This window comes from Ochotona curzoniae, unplaced genomic scaffold (genome assembly GCF_017591425.1).
Source record: "Ochotona curzoniae isolate NIBS_2020 unplaced genomic scaffold, NIBS_Ocur_1.0 contig_3819, whole genome shotgun sequence".
In the NCBI taxonomy this organism is placed as follows: Eukaryota; Metazoa; Chordata; class Mammalia; order Lagomorpha; family Ochotonidae; genus Ochotona; species Ochotona curzoniae.
In genome coordinates, this window is record NW_024466004.1 from 6,550,093 (window position 1) to 6,566,412 (window position 16,320).

Genomic DNA, 16,320 nt, shown 5'->3' on the forward strand with positions numbered 1-16,320 from the left:
TGATAGCTCAGTGACTAAATCCTCACCTTTTAACCGCCAGCATCCCATTTGGGCACTGGTTCGTGTCCCAGCTGCTTCACTTCCTTCCATCCCCCTGCTTGTGGCCTGGGAAAGCAGTAGAGGATGGCTCAAAACCTTGGGACTCTGGACCCATGTGGAAGACCCAGAAGAGGCTCCTGGCTTTTGGCTTAATATTGGCTCAGTTCTGGCCATTGTGGCCACTTGGGAACAAAATCAATGCAAAAGATCTCACTCTCTGCCTCTCCTTCTCTCTGTAAATCTGCCTTTCAATAACAACAAATAAATCTTTTTGAGAATGTTGATTTTAGTCCTTCATTGAACAGGTTCAGTGATTATATAATTGCTCGCATTGGGACACTTTTAAAAGTGACAGAAGATGTTTTGGTAATTGTAGCTGAGTAATAGGGAAAACCAGCGCCCTTCCGCTGCCGCAAGGCAAACCAAAACTCTGGTACCCACCAACCATCCAGCAGGTGTCTGCTGCTCAGGACCCTCAGGAGGAGGGATGTCCAGATTTTCCAAACCCTCATGACAACCCCACCTATACCCTGGAGTATTCCGTGCCTTCCATCTAACTCCATCTAACTCCATCGGAAGCTGTTTTCAAGTGGTGCACCTGCAGGTGCAAGTTCACTTGCAGGTGAACCTGAACCTTCTGGGTTTTCAAAGAATGTTCTAGAATGTTTGCACTGCCTCACCCACAAGAACTTAGGGCCTCTGCTGTCCATCTATCACATGAGCTACTCCGACTCAGGGCCTTTTCAGGGGCAAAGCCAGCTCTCTCTAGTTTCCAGAGTTCTCCCAGGTCCCTTGGTGCTCTCCTTTGTCCCTTTTTTTCCAGTCTCAATCACAGTAGCCAGGGCTGACAATGGGCCCCATCTGTTCAGGGGCAAAGGCTTTCCATCCTGCACCAAGAAAAAGCCAAGGCCCCTAAGGCCCCACCCTCGCCAGCCCTTCCTGGCACCGGCATCTCTGCCCCTAGGTCACCCTGGCCATCGAGGTGTCCTCGATAACTCCCCTAGTCCCCAGAGAATGCTCCCGTCTCAGGCCTTCACACCTGCTCTTCCCTTCCTTAGAACACAGGGGCGATCAAGAAATTTATAGAAATTGCAGTAAAAAAAAATTGTTTATATGAAAAAAAACCTTGAAATCCATGAACATGGGGTATTCTATAGTTCATGAAAAGGGCATTTTGAAAAACTACACAAGGATTTCAAAAACAACTTTTTTGCCATCAAAAAAAAGCTTATCTTTTCACCTCATTTTCCATGGCCTTTGTGAAATACCCTCCCCTTTTCCTCCTCGGTGGTCTCATAATTAGTTTCCTCTTTCCTGCAGATCTTTTCTCACTTACGTGCTTTCTGGGGTCCTTTCTGTATCTATCCTACAAACAAGGGACCCACCCCTCACACTGCCTCTCTGCCTTCTCTGCCTCTTACCAATATAAAAGAGACAGGCCTTGGCTTAATGCCTTCCTCCTCCAACCCCAGCTACTTGCATGAAGACAGGGATTCCCATTGGCTTTATTTTCCCTATCCCTAAAACCTGAAATAGTGCCTGGTAGAGAGTCACTGCTCACCAAGCACCCATGAAAGGAATAAAGGGACTGATTGTGACTCTACAGCATGAAGACTGAGTGTGTGGCCTCCATCCTGTTACTGCCACTTCTGAGCTGCCTTGACCTGCACCGAGGCCCTCAACCCTGCTATGACTTTCCCTTTTGCGAATGTCACACAGGGATCATACAGGTGGCCTCCCAGGGCTGATGACATCATGAAGTCTGACTTCACAGACAAACCACCCAACTCACTTCTGGCCTATTTCAAACACTCTAAGCTTAGTACAAGGCCACCACTGTCACCAGTGGAGGTGCCTGGTGGCTTTGATGCTGCAACGAGAGTTCCCAAAAGGCAGATCAGTTTCCACAAGCTCACGCTTTCTTTGCTCGGCATTTACCCACGTTCCCCAAACAGGAATGGTTGGATCTCTTTGTGGTTGCCCCTTTAAGATTCATCCTCTTCAAAACTCTTTTTATCTTTTCCCTAAGTCTCAGGACACCTACCCTGGATGCCCACCCCTACACTCAGGATGGAGGTAGAAACCTTGAGCGGAAAACAAAAGGAAGAATATATGGCGAGAGGAGGGAGACAGAGAAGCCAGGCCAAACCATGTGCACCTGCCAGCTTCCCGTCTTAGCCTACTGATAAATAGGGGATAGTGAGGGCCAGACTTTCCATTGCCCCACTCTGGTACCCGCCGTCACTCAATTAAAAAAAGACAGAGAGAGAGAGGGCCTGGGGGAGGGGCAGGAGGCCTTGGTTATAAAGCCTGTGACCCAGGAGGCCAGAGCAGGAAGCCTCTTTCCGTCATCATCTTCGGTCAGGCTTAGCTGCTGACAGCTGCTTGGGACTCTGCCGCCAGGCCCTGGCCCAGCCTGCCAGCTCTCCTCTCCGCCAGTGACTCCTGAGCCGCAGCCCTTTCATGGCTCAGAAAGAAGAGGCCCCTGCGGCCGCCGCCGCATCTGCCTCCCAGAATGGGGAGGGTGGGGAGGATCTGGACAACCTGGACGACCCCGAGAAGCTGAAGGAGCTGATTGAGCTGCCCCCCTTTGAGATTGTCACAGGGTAAGACTCATGCGTGGGCCATGGTCCTCTATCACAGGAGAGAGGAGGGGCTTGGGACCAGCCAGGGTTAGGGTCAGGCCCAGTGCTGCAGCACCGGGCCGGCACCTGTGTGTAGTACAGGGGATGAAGAGCACACCATGGCTCTCTCTCTCTCTCTCTCTCTGCTCTTGAGCTAAGCCAAGAATCGGTTGAGATAATAGGATCACATTAGCAGCAAGGGCCCAGAGAATGCCACCACTTGCCATGTCTCCTAGGATGGGCACAGGCACCTCTCTGGGTAGAGGTTAGCCCTAGGAACTATGGTGAGGATAAGATACATTTCAATATGGCTCCAAAGTACCACGCCCCTTCTCCCCATCCTCTCTATGTCTTCGCGTGAGTATTCCCTGTATCTGGTTGCGTCTGGCACTTTCTTTAGGGCTCCTCTCTGGAATAGGAGATCCTGGGACAGGGAAGCAAGAGGCCTGCTCTCCCAGGACCAGGTGGGAAGCTGGTTTTGCTCATTGAGTTTTTGCTGAGCCTGCTCAGGGTCCATCTACATCCAGGCCTAAGGAAGCACAGACATCACAGTACAGGTCACCTGGGCGAGGCATTCACAGACATTGGCACAGATTCAACACTTACAACTCTAGGCCAGAAAATCTGGGGCTCCCAGCAAAGGGGGCAGAGGCTCCAAACAGGCCAGGTGTATAAGATCCTTCAGTCTTGCCCCGATTATGCCATCTCTGGGAACAACCCTGAGTCAGTTTCCCCTTCTCCCCTTCATTTCTGCAGGGGACAAGCTTATCAGAGTCCTAAGCAAAGACTAAAATAGAACAGTGGGGTCACACTTTCTCCCTGTGTCTGAGGTTTCCTTCTGGAGGAGGGGATCCCCAGCAATGCCCACAGCAGGGAAGGCACAACTGAGAGTCAGGGAGGGCTGTGGGATGAGGCCAAGGGAGGGAAACCCAGCAGGGAGGGAAGTGCAGGGGAAAGGACTCACCCTGCCATCAAGCCAAGCATGCTGCATTAAGCTCCGTGAGTGTTTCTCCAGTCTTGGCCTCTGTTCGCATCATTTCCTAACATGAGGAAGTTGTGCTGGTGGACTCCTAAGATCCTGTCCAGCTCAGACATTTGTTGATCTCTAAGGACAAGTAGATTCTAATCCTGAACTTCTCTCTGCCCACCCTCACCCAACCACCCTCATCCTGGGATTAAGGGATCACCTGGGCACAGACTGACACAATTACAGGGAAAGCCAAGCCTCAGCTCCACCGGCTCTCTGGTGGGAGGATACCTGAGCCAGCTGGTTCACGCTGTCCTTAGTCACACGCAGGTTCCCAGTCCCCAGCTGCTTGCAAGGAAGCAGCACTGGCCAGGAGAACGAGACTTGTTTGCCAAGGTGACCCAAGAGCCAAGGGTTCCCAGGGGGTAAGGCTCTCTGCTGTCATTTACATTTGGTAATCCAGAGCTTGATCATCACAATGTGTGGGTAAGTGCATAAGCTCACTCAATTCTCAGCACTACACTCCAGCGAGACATTGAGACAATGAGATCGAGTGATCCGATCAAGACCCAGACCGCCAGAGAAGCCAGTCTGGAACAGAAGTGCTGGCTCTTTTCCTTCGTTCTGGCCCCAGGTCTCCCAGACAGAGCTGCCCCTCTGTCCAGGTGCAGGGTCCTCAGGGCCAGAGGCTTGCAGCTGAGAAAGCCTAGCACAGTCCAGGCACTCTGAGAATTCAGGTGAGAGGAGGGGCTCTGGCGCTTGCCTGGTCACAAGTGACAGCTGTGGACGTCTGTCTCCCAGGGGCCCTTCTGGGTAAATAGATGGCTAAAAATAGCCTGGAGGTGTGGCTGTGGTTGCACAGGCAAGGGAACACTTTCCCCTCCCCGCTGCCCAAATGCCCTGGAATCAGAGGGATGGATCAGCAAAGCAGCTTCTCCACTAGCCTGGGCTCCTGTGGGGAACAGCTCCCAAAGTGCTGAAGCTGGGTGAAGTGAGCAGGACACACCCAGTAGGAACAGGACAGTCACTCGTGGTGGCTGTGCTTCAACAGGGTACTCGTGAGGGAAAGCAGGCCGAAGCCTAATCATGACATTGGGTGGTAAGTGACCAGGTGGACCGGCAGGGCTACCCTGGCGGGCTAGAAACCCCACCATGTGTCTGCCTTCTCGGCTTCGCCCCCTACTTGCACCATGGGAGTTTGAAATCTCCTTGCACCATGGCAGAAATTGGCAGACATGAGACATCAGGACTCCTTTTCTGGTCATCCTATGTCTCAGAGAGCTGGGTGTTCAACGTATAGCAGCACAGCACTGCAAGACAGAAACCTCTGCAGGTGAGAGCAGAGCAGAGGAAGGAGGTAGGCGAGAGCAGGAGAGGGGCTGAGGCTTGGGGGAGGCCCCAGGCATAGGCTTGTACATAATGAATGTCTGCTGTTGTCCCAGGCTGGAGCTGCAGATTGCTTATGTTTCAGGGAAGGAAACTCAACTTTGGTGGAAGATTAACTTGCCCAATCTTAGTGGGATAAGTGGAATGAGAACCTCAGGACTGCTAGGCACCAGCTCACCACAGTGGGCCCAAAACACCAGAAGGGATTCCTTTTTAATTCACAAATTCTTACCAAGGAGGAGTTGTTCGTGAAAAAGTAGAACATAAGTTCATTTGAGTGCAAATGAAATGCCTACATCATCTTTCCATAATCCATGTCTTCCATGAATTTTTGGGGGGATGGGGAGGAAACTCCTTATGTATTTACTCCACTGGGACAAGACTTGAACTTTCTTGATGTTTTGTCCATATTACCAGGCTCGTAGCAGGGGCTCAGCTCCTGATTGGAGGATCCATTGTGTGTTAGGCTGCCTGCCAGACATCAGGACAGGGTATGGGCTAGGGGGAGAAGCTCCAGATATATGAATAGCAGGTGATGCTAGGTTTTGGTGAGCATATTCTTGGTTGCCTACCTCTGAATGTTGCAAGTTTCCAGGGGGTCCTGGTACACAGGAGCTAGTCGTCCCCCATTTTTGCAAGTTTCCACCCTAGTGAGGAGTGACCATAGCCTTGCTTTGCCATGTACCTGCTGTAAGTTGGTATTCAAATCTAGCCGTGTCGTGTGCATTTTTGCAGACAGTAGAACCTGCTAGAGCAAAAGGATTATGATGGAACAGAGATGCATGCCAGATGGAATGAGACTTCTCTTACTCTAGAATTTCAGGAACTGCCCAGAGAGAAGAGACAGGGTCCAGAGAAGAGAGATGTAGGGGGTGAGTGAGGTACCTTCAACATTACCACCATTCCCTCCCCTCCACCACCACTCCTCCAGCCTGGCCTCTGGAGCATGCAGGAAGTGTGTCATAAAGAAGAGAACCCAGTTCACTCACTGCCCCACTGGCTCCTGTGGAGGGCTAGTGGGAGGGCAAAGCTACAAGTAAGGAGGTGCCTGCAACTCCAGGCCCTCTGCTCTTGCTCTGCATGCCTCTCTGTGACTTACCCCACCCTGGCTTCTACTATGAAAGTGACTTGAAAAGGAGCGGCTGGTGCAGCGGGTACCTGCACCCCTACCACGCAGGTCACAGGGAGGACTACCCAAGGAAAGCTCAGAGGAGTAGCTGGGAGTAGATTTCCATGCCAGGTGTTGCTTTGCAGCTTTGGAGTTGAATACCTAACCAGCTTCTTGTTCCTTCCAGGTTGCTTCCCTTTCCCTGACAGACTGAGGGTTAGGAAATGGTCCTTTTTTAAATGGATGCCTGAGAAAAAAGATGTTATCACACTGACTCAACTCTTTCCCTCCACCAAGCAGCCCATCCTCCTCAGGTTCTGCTAGATATGAGGATTCTGGGTTTCCTCCGTGCAGAGCTGCACTGCCCAGCAGCCTAGTTCTAAGCAAATAAAGTGGGAATGGCTTTGTTGGCAAGAAAATATGAGGAAGTGGTACTTAAAGAGGAGCTATCTGAGGCTGAGGGGGAGGGGGGCGGGGACCACAAATCACGCTCTTGATTCCTATAACAGGAAGATTCTGTGGATGTGGAGGAGGATCCAGTTTCAGCATCTCATCTCTCTCCAGGCCATCACTCCAACACACACACACCCCATAGCACTTAAGGAGTAAAATATCTGCTGTACTTCAGCGTAAAGAGCTAGAAGTAAATATGGTACTTAGGCACATCCTGTTACTAGAAAAAAAATAATGTGATTCAGCAATTAGCGTCTCCCTTCCCTTCCTTCCACTAGCAGGCATAACAGCTTTGTCTCATTTTATGAGTCTACAAAATCCCCCAATGGATGTATGGTCATGTGACCTGGCTCCCTGGAGAATTCCCAGGCTCCGCCCATGTCTGTGCCCTTGGTGACACTCCAGGGCCTGGATTTTTCCTCAGTGGGAACCCAATGCACATTGTGCCTCATTTAGTCTGTGCTCATTCTTAGATCAACAAGCCCTTTGAGACTGCCTAGCAACCTGAGCAAGCCCACAAGCAAGCCTGGGAGCCAAAGGCCTTCCCTGCTTTCCTCTGCCCTAGGAGGCCCCTAGCCCAGGAGGACCTGCTGAGGGACCAAGTACACTCTGGGCTGCTGGCCCAGGAGAGGGGTTGGACATGGATATTTATAGGGAGGTGACCTTTCCACCTCTCCCTTGGGTTTCAGGTTTCTGTAGGTCCTCTCCTCTTGCCAAGGGTAAAGACACAGGGGAGGGGACATGGAGGGGACAATGCCAGCACATAAAAGAGGCTAGGGGAAGCAGTGCAGCACAACCCCCCAGCCAGCTTGCCACACTGGGCTCAAATGCAGACTTTCACAGCAGTGGGAGCTGGCAAAACTGGAATGATGCTTTCAGGGGTTCCAGCAAGAAACCCGAGTAGCCACATGGGCAGCTACTGCTGAAGCTCCCAAGCCAATCAAGAAGCCATACTTCAAAAAGAAGTCATTGGAACTAGAAGACACTTTAAGGAAATCCATAGGCAAGTTTATTGTGCGAAAATGTTGAAATTCATGCATAGTTTTTTTCGTAAGACGCATTTTTCCACGAGCTTTTTTTTTTACACCGCTTCATTTCCTGCTGCCATACTTCCAGGGTCTGAGAGACTAAGATTGCTTGGTGATTCTGGGTTGGACGGGGGAAGGAAGTGGGCAGAAAGGCTTTGCAGACCCAGAAGGGGTTTGGGCATGATAGGTAAAGCTTTGTGCTTCTCAGAAGCAGAAAGCTACTCCTTTGAGTTCAGGAGTCAATTAGCCCCCGGCAGGGTGCAGAAATGTCTGGGAGGAAGAATTCAGTGCAAGTGAATTTCCAACAGGGGTAGAAAGAAGGGAGGGGAAATATCAGGCCATCCACTCTCAGAAAATGTTAAGTAAATAATAAACACCTCCAATGAGGCACAAGGGACTTACAGAGCTAAGTATAGTACCCAAAGGACTCCTGGGGCTAGGTCTTCAAACACATCCATCTCCACCGTGGAAATTCAACTTGACAGCAAGAGGCGTGGCAACTTGAGTGGAGAGCATTTGGTGGAGGGGGCAGGGAGGAATCCAGCAGAGAAGGAACTTGGGCTTACTCAGCTCTTCGGCATCTGAGGCTTACCCCTAAACAACCCCGGGCCCAGGGCCCTGGGACCTCAGGGATTCCCCCTGCAGCCCAGGGATTCTCGGTGACCTTCCTGCAGAAAGAGAAGAGGAGTGGAGACTGGAGACGAGGGACAGCAGGGCTACCCTCACAACATGGTGCCTTCCCAGGCAGCCTGCATTCATTCCTTCCTCTCTTTGTGACATTTCAATCACCCTCCTCAAGAGTTCATTTTCTTCAACCTTTAAGCCTGCATGCTTCTTTCTGTTTTAGAAAAATGCACACACGCATCTGAAAATAATGTTAAAAAGGCTTCAACTCTTGACACCGTTCTCTCTCATTCTTCTTGTTTTCTCTGTTTATTTCTGCCACCAAACTTTCCACAAAGCCTGGCCTTTTCTTGCCCCTCTAATTTGCTAACCATCCCTCTCCTGCCCGAGGCTACTGGACACCTGCCTAATTGCCCCAGGGTCCGACATTCTAAGACGCCTTTGGGGCCTTGTGAGTTGCAGGCTTTTCCCAGTTTCACTCCATCTTACCTTCATGATAATTTTCCACAGACATCACTGTTACACATCCTTCTGCTGTAAGAATCTGTAATGGCTCCTGAATCAAGGTTGAACTCTTGAGATACTTTATCTGTCCTCTACCAATTCGCTTTTACCATTCCTCTGTTCTCACAGAGAACATGGGCATCTCTGTCCCGATAGAATCTAAAAGGCTGGATTATAAGCATTGAAATGGTAGAGGTCAAGTCTTATGAGATGTTAAAGCGACTCAATACTATACACAAGCTTAATTATCCCAAATGTTCCCACATGGTTTGGCCTCACAGACTGAAAAAAAAAAAAAATTGCTCAGCTGTTGACCATGTGACAATCCTTCCCCTAAAGGAATATATGGCCTGGAGGAATCGCCACTAGGAGAGTGTGGTCAGGCCATTCTATGTCTGAGATGCGATTTACAAGGGTCACAACAAGCAGCGGAATGAAAGCATGAAATTCCTGCAAAATTCCAGTCTTGCTCCCTCGTGAGAAATTTCACAAGCTTCCTACTTCGTAAAATTGCTATGCTTTTCCAACCAGGCCACATATTAGAATCATCTGGAGAGCTTTTTAAAAATACTAGGCTCCCTTTCTCTACAGATATTCTGGCTTGAATCATACAGTGTGAGACCCAGACACTGACATTTTTTTTTATTCTTGTGATTCTAAGCTATAGCCAGGTTAAAGGTTCACAGAGGTAGAAATGGGCGGAGGAGGGCTGGTGTGGTGTTTTGGGAATGATGGCATAGACTGTGTATGGGGACCCTTCTTGGTGCAGTGATCAGAGGGCACACCTCCATCCAAATTCTCTCTTCCTATCCCATAAACCCATCTGGATTTTATCATGCCTTTCTGTCATTGATGATCACATGGGTAAGCACTGTTCATAAGACAACTGCCTTCTTGGGGGAGGTCCTAGGAACCAAAACTTAACATTTTCTTTTTCTTTTTTTTATCCCTCCTTTCTCACTGCCCCCCCAACCTCCAAACTACAGGGAACGGCTGCCTGTCAACTTCTTTAAGTTTCAGTTTCGGAATGTAGAGTACAGCTCCGGGCGGAACAAGACCTTCCTCTGCTATGTGGTAGAAGTACAGAGCAAGGGAGGCCAAGTTCAAGCATCTCGGGGCTACTTAGAGGATGAGCATGCAGCTGCCCACGCAGAGGAAGCCTTCTTCAACACCATTCTGCCAACCTTTGACCCAGCCCTGCGGTACAATGTCACCTGGTACGTGTCCTCCAGCCCCTGTGCAGCCTGTGCTGACCGCATCATCAAAACCCTTGGCAAGACCAAGAACCTGCGCCTGCTCATTCTGGTGGGGCGCCTCTTCATGTGGGAAGAGCCCGAGATCCAGGCTGCTCTGAAGAAGCTGAGGGAAGCTGGCTGCAGACTGCGCATCATGAAACCCCAGGACTTCGAGTACGTCTGGCAGAATTTTGTGGAGCAGGAAGAAGGAGAATCCAAGGCCTTCGAGCCCTGGGAGGACATTCAGGAGAACTTCCTTTACTATGAGGAAAAGTTGGCGGACATCCTCAAGTAGTCGGCAGGGCTCAGCCTCACGTGAGTTTCCCAAGTGCCCTGGCACTGTTACTCTATTAACCTAAGTTAATGTGGCTATAAGGCTTGAGGTCAGGTGGGGTGAGTGGTATTAATGTTTAATTTCCCTTGTGAAAGGCTACATTTCTCAGACTTTGGTTGGTTGTAATCTTAAAACCACCTTGTCTCCTTTCCTAATTCTAGGTTTCTGTCCCTAAACTTGTTCCTTCCTACCCTTTCATATCAAACTAACCTCGGAAGACTAACTTGGTATACCCAGGCTTGATAACATTCCTAGGCTCCAATGAGACAGAATGGTCTTCCTTAGCAACACTTACAAGGAAGTTGCTCCTGAACAACAGCAGAGGCGAGAATGTAAAACCCCTAAGCCTGGTACTGTGTGCACATCAGCACGAAACCTGGAGGCCTCCCAAATGTCCTGCTCCCAACATCGTTTACCCTCCTACCTTTCCATTGTTTTCTCTGATGCAGGTCTTTCACTTCTCAAAGTGCAGTTTTTTCATTTTGAGTAACTTGAGACATCCCAAGTGGATTTTTTTTTTAAGATTTATTTTATTTTTATTGGAAAGGCAGATATACAGAGAGGAGAGACAGAGAGGAAGATCTTCCATCCGATGATTCACCTCCCAAGTGACCGCAACGGCTGATGCTATGCCGTATGCCGATCCAAAGCCAGGATCCAGGAACTTCTTTCAGGTATCCCACACGGGTGCAGAGTCCCAAAGCTTTGGGCCGTCCTCAACTGCTTTCCCGGGCCACAGGCAGGGATCTGGATGGGAAGTGGAGCTGTCAGGATTAGAACCGGCGCCCATATGGGATCCTGGTGCAAGGCGAGGACCCTTAACCACTGCACCATCACGCCAGGCCCGTGGATTTTTTTTTTAAATCACTATCAACTCCCATATTTCCAAATGACTAGGCTTGATGGGACGGCATTAACTGCTGGGGAATGTACATCATCAGATCTCAGGAAGAATGCTGACTGCAGGCAGGTGGGGTAATAAAGCAGCAAGCTAGTCTGCACAGGGATGTTTAAAGGGTTAAAAGATGTTTACAAATTAGGCGGCTTTCCCTAAAGTAGCCTCCTAAAAGATTAGCAGAAGTGATAGGGTGGGAAGTAAAGATTAGCTATTTAAGCAAATAATTAGGACACAATTAAGGCCAATTTGGCCTCTTGCTGTGGGTAAATTAGACTCTGAGATAAACAGGCCACTTGCCCTCTGGAAAGAGGGTAAGAAACTTTACTATTTTCTTTTGAATTTGGTCTGATCTCCTTTGCTCCCTCAGAAATGTTAAGACTGAACCCTTTATCAAGTCTGTAATTGCTGGTCTAGAGCTTCCCACAGAGGGGGTCTTCACCGCCCTCACAGACACCCTGAATTCTGGAGCAACACACACATTAACGGAGACCAACATGCTTCCAGCAAGAAGGCCATTCACTTTTGGCATCTCTCACATCTAACACCCTGAAGAGAAGTTGTCTCTTCCTCCACATAGTGGCAGGGCCTGAGTATTCTGGTGCTTCTTGTGGCAACTGTCTTCCATTTGCCATACACGTGGGCACCCATGCATCTGAGAGCTGAGCAGCTGACAATCCATGGAGACACTTACTTTCAGCCACTTTTTTTTTTTTACCTCTTTTTTATTATTGTCATTTTATGATACAGTTCCCTAGGCCCTGGGATTTCCCTTTTCCCCTCCCCAAGTCCCCCACACCCACTGATTTCCCCTATATTATTACTATAGCATAGCTTTTCCATACACAGTTATAGGTCCATCATTGCGGGCATGGACCATGACAGGGTGTCCAGCATCCTATTGTCAAGATACAGTAAACAGCTTCATTGGGAGTCCATCCTTGTATGGACATAGATGCATACTGCATCCTCACATCTGAATATGATAGTCTCTATTATACAGTTACTATACATCCCCTTAAATGAAAAGCCACAAAACAAAATCAACAGGAAGAAAAATAGAAATTTACAACACCATGAAGTTAAATAACATACTACTGAATAACTAATGTGTTGCTGAAGAAATGAAAAAAAATCAAAAACCTTCTCGAAGAAAAATGATGCTACTGTATGATCTATGAGTCAATGAAGAATTTAATCAGAAGAAAGTGTTTTGAAGAGATGAAACTGATGAAAAAAATCAAAATCCATGATATGGTTCCAGCTGATTTTTGTTGGTGAAATGTGTCTCCAGTCTACTAATCTATGACAGTTGATTGATGAGTTTAAGCCATTTACATTCAGGGTTAATATGAATGGGTGGTAATTTGGTCCTGTCATTTTAGCAATGGGTTATTCATTGATTTAGTCTTCTGTTGTTATTTTACTGGGATGTTCTTCACATTTGCCTTTGCTTTTGGATTTAATGAAATCATGAGGGAAAATTTTCCTAATCTAGAGAAAGAATTGGGAAACAACATCCAGGAGGGGCACAGAACTCTCAACAGGCTTGATCAAAAGTGATCTTCACCACAACAGATGATAATCAAGCTCTCTTCAATCAAACATAAGGAAAAAATCCTTAAATGTGCACGTGAAAAAAAATCAACTGACATGTAAAGGAATGCCAATTAAACTCACAGGAAACCTCTCACAGGAAACTCTACAGGCCAGAAGAGAATGGAGTCACATATATCAGATTCTAAAAGAAAAAAATTGTTGGCCCAGGATAACATACTCGGCAAAACTTTCCTTTTGCTTTGAAAATGAAATGTTTCCACAGTATAAAAAAAAAATTAAAAGAATATTCCTCTTCCAAACCTGCCCTACAAATGATACTTAAAGATGTTCTCTTGACAGAGAAAAGGAATAATGCCCAGCCATTTCTTTTAAAAAGCAAGGTCCAGGCCTTGCATCCAGTGAGACAATGGTAGGGTATTACCACACTTTGCTCACATCAGACCATACCATGCTTAGCAGTGTTCAGCAGTAGTGAAAATGACTTTCCAAGGGTGACCTCTGAAAATGAAACTCTTTGCTTTTAAATTCATTGAAGTACTATCACTGTAATTAAATTCTACAGACTGATAACAGGTTCCTAAAGTTTGACTCTAATGTATCTTCTTACACACCTTACATGGGCCACTTGTTTCACACACCTTACTAACAACTAGCAGATTCCCAGAAATGTTTTTTTTTTTAAGGAACTTTTCATAGAAATTGAGAATTTCATGGAAGACTGAAAAAATCTTCAGTTTTCGATAATTGAGGGTTGTATCTTACACTAAACAGAAGCAAAAGAAATAAATCCGCTTGAGAGCAACATCCATTTCTCTCTTTTTAAAATTTTCTATTTGGGAAGCAGCGAGAGAGATTGCAAGAAGATGAGAGCTAGCTCTCATCAGCTGGCTCACTCCCTAAATGCTAGCAAGAGCTGCAGCCCACAGCCAGGAGCCAGGAACACAATCCAGGGTTCCCACACAATGGCACAAATCCAATGATTTGAGCCATCACTGCTGCCTCCCAGGTTTTGCATTGGCACAAGGTTAGGGTTAGGAGCCAGAACTGGGAATCAAACCCATGTATTCCCATGTGGGATGCAGGCATCCTTACTGCTAGACTAAACACCTGCTCCCCTAAGTTGGATTATTTTTAAGCAGACTAATACTGGACATTTCACAAATTGTAAGCCTCCCTGTTAAGTGCGCAAAAGTAACTATATTATGTTGTCACGTTAGCATACTCCCTCCCTTTCCATTTGAGCTGCTCATGCTCCTTAAAGAATAGGTTAAAATGGACAATGTTTAAAAAGATGGCATGGAAAAGAGTTATAAACTAGAAGTTCAAAAGAACAACCTTGCTTAACTAAGGTGATCTCAAGAAGTAAGCATTCGTTAAGTAAAATTTGCTTTCATTTAAAAGAGTGACAGGGTGTGGGGATGTGGCCTCATTGGCTTTAATCACTTCTCAGGATGCCCACACCCTGTATTGGAGTGCTGGTTTGAGACTTGGCCATTCCACTTATGATCCTGCTTCCACTGGTGCACATCTGGAGGGCAAGAGGCCTGCCACCCGTGTAGGAGATTCCGATGGAGTCCTCAGCTTGATTTCACCCTTGCCCAGCTCTGGCTGTTGCAAGGCTTTTGGGAAGTGAAACCACAGATGAAAAATCTCTCTCGCCTATTTCTCTAGCAGAAGCCAAGAGCCTAACTCCATCTGGGTCTCCTGTGTAGATGGAAGGCATCCAAACACTTGGGTCATCTGCTGCTGCTTTGCTCAGGAGAATTAGTAAGGAGCTGGATGGGAAGGGAGTGCATGGGGCGTTAGCATTGCAGACAGTGACCTGACTGGCTGCACTATGATGCTGACCTCTAGAGAGTTTTAAAACAAATGACAGAATAGCAGAGTTACAGCAGATCTTTTCTGGGGCTTTGTGTGTGAGCCAAAGTACAATATGAATGAATGAAACAAGTCTATCCTGAATAAAGCTGAAGCCATGAGACTACAGGATGAAACTGGAAATAGAGGAGCTTATGGAATGGCAGGGCTTCCAGTAACATGCTTTGTTTTCTCATTAGGGTCTGCCTGCTGCCACCAACAGACAGCAGCGACATGTACGGCCATCTGGAACAAACCTGTCCTAATGTCACCTGGAGCTGGACACACAACAAATTCTACTAGACAAGGCCCTTGAAGACTCAAGATACACTTCTCATGCTATAATTCACTTAGGCTGTGCCTCTCTAAGGCTGCTATTGGCAAAAACAAAAGTTGGAGAGAGATGCAAGCAATGTGGGCACCAGGGGTCTGCGGGCTGAAGGTCCTAAGTAGCCTCCAGAGGGGCTGCTTAAGGCAGCAGGCCTGTCTAAAGACAGAGATCTTTGGAACGTGTCCAGAAGTTCATTGTGTGTTAACTTTTTAAAAAGAGAAACAACAATATTAATAAAAGAAATTGTGTGGTTCCCTGTGGCCAGGTTTTTTAAAGGAACTTGGACATCTAGACACTACCATGGGTACTAAGCAAGGCCCGGGCATGGGCTAACCTAGGGAGGGTTAATCCAGGACCTGTCTAGAAAACCTGAGACACTCCCATGAAGACTTCTCACTAGGGCCTTGATTAAAAAAAAAAAAAAAAAAGATTTATTTTTATTGGAAAGGCAGATCAGATTTACACAGAGACACAAAGATCTCATGTCTGCTGGTTCACTCCCCAGTGGTTACAACAGCCAGAGCTGAGCTGAACCAAAACCAGAAGGCAGAAACTTCTTCTGGGTCTCCCACATGGGTGCAGGGTCCCAAGGCTTTGGGCCGTCCTCTGCTGCTTTCCCAGCCAAAAGTAGGGAGTTGGATGGGAAGTGGAACAGCCAGCACTTGCAAGATAAGGATTGAGCCGTTGAGTCAACATGCCAGGCCCTCTTAAGAGGTATTCCACATCCTAGTAACCACCAATAAGCTAAGTCATTTGATTAGAGAAAGGTGAAAAGCAGGAGGAGCTTAATGCTCACATACATTGTGGGAAAGCTCATTCAAGTGGTACCTGACAGGATAGAATGCTAAAACTCTAGTTTTTACATGGTTGATTTTGAATCCTGTGTGGTAGAAACAAAATTCATGTGAATTTTTGTGTGTTTTCCAAACTCTAACTAGTATTCCAGGAATAACCTGTTGGTTCTGATTATCAGGTCTCCAGTGTGATAAGTCATCAGAATTTGACCCCAAGACCACCTGCAAATAACAAGCACTCAAGCACACACATGCTGAGTCTCAGAATTCCTCATACAGTCCATCCTGATGAGGTTTTGCTAGGAAAGTCAAGGCTCAGACTCCATGAAAAAAACCAGCTATAATCCCTTTGAAGATACAAAGACTAGAAAACCAATGTTTTCATCCAAGTGTTAAGATTTATTTGCATAGAATTAAACAACATACTTCCAATTCTTTTAAGTTGCCACTTATCACTCCCTTTTTCAACTTTGTGCAGCTTTAATATTCTTTATTCTCTTTACACATCCTCTTTTCAATTTTGTGTGGAAACAAAGCTTTAAAAAAAGCCTTCAGCCTGCAAGTCTGATGACAAACTTGCC

General features: G+C 47.3%; 1 protein-coding gene across 1 annotated transcript; it reads left to right on the forward strand.

Annotated features, from left to right (window-relative positions):
• The first annotated feature begins 2,380 nt into the window (after nucleotides 1-2,380).
• On the forward strand, nucleotides 2,381-15,194 carry APOBEC2 (apolipoprotein B mRNA editing enzyme catalytic subunit 2). The gene is made up of 3 exons (XM_040983331.1): nucleotides 2,381-2,645; nucleotides 9,720-10,283; nucleotides 14,815-15,194. Exons 1-2 carry the CDS (start codon nucleotides 2,503-2,505, stop codon nucleotides 10,261-10,263), a joined length of 687 nt encoding a protein of 228 aa, XP_040839265.1. The 5' UTR covers nucleotides 2,381-2,502; the 3' UTR covers nucleotides 10,264-10,283; nucleotides 14,815-15,194.
• Nucleotides 15,195-16,320: the final 1,126 nt, after the last annotated feature.

Excerpts from the sequence above, each read along its gene's own strand:
- APOBEC2 (XM_040983331.1), top strand. The coding sequence starts at position 2,503 with ATGGCTCAGAAAGAAGAGGCCCCTGCGGCCGCCGCCGCATCTGCCTCC. Across the intron at positions 2,646-9,719 it reads CCCTTTGAGATTGTCACAGG|GGAACGGCTGCCTGTCAACT; the intron begins GTAAGACTCATG and ends TCCAAACTACAG.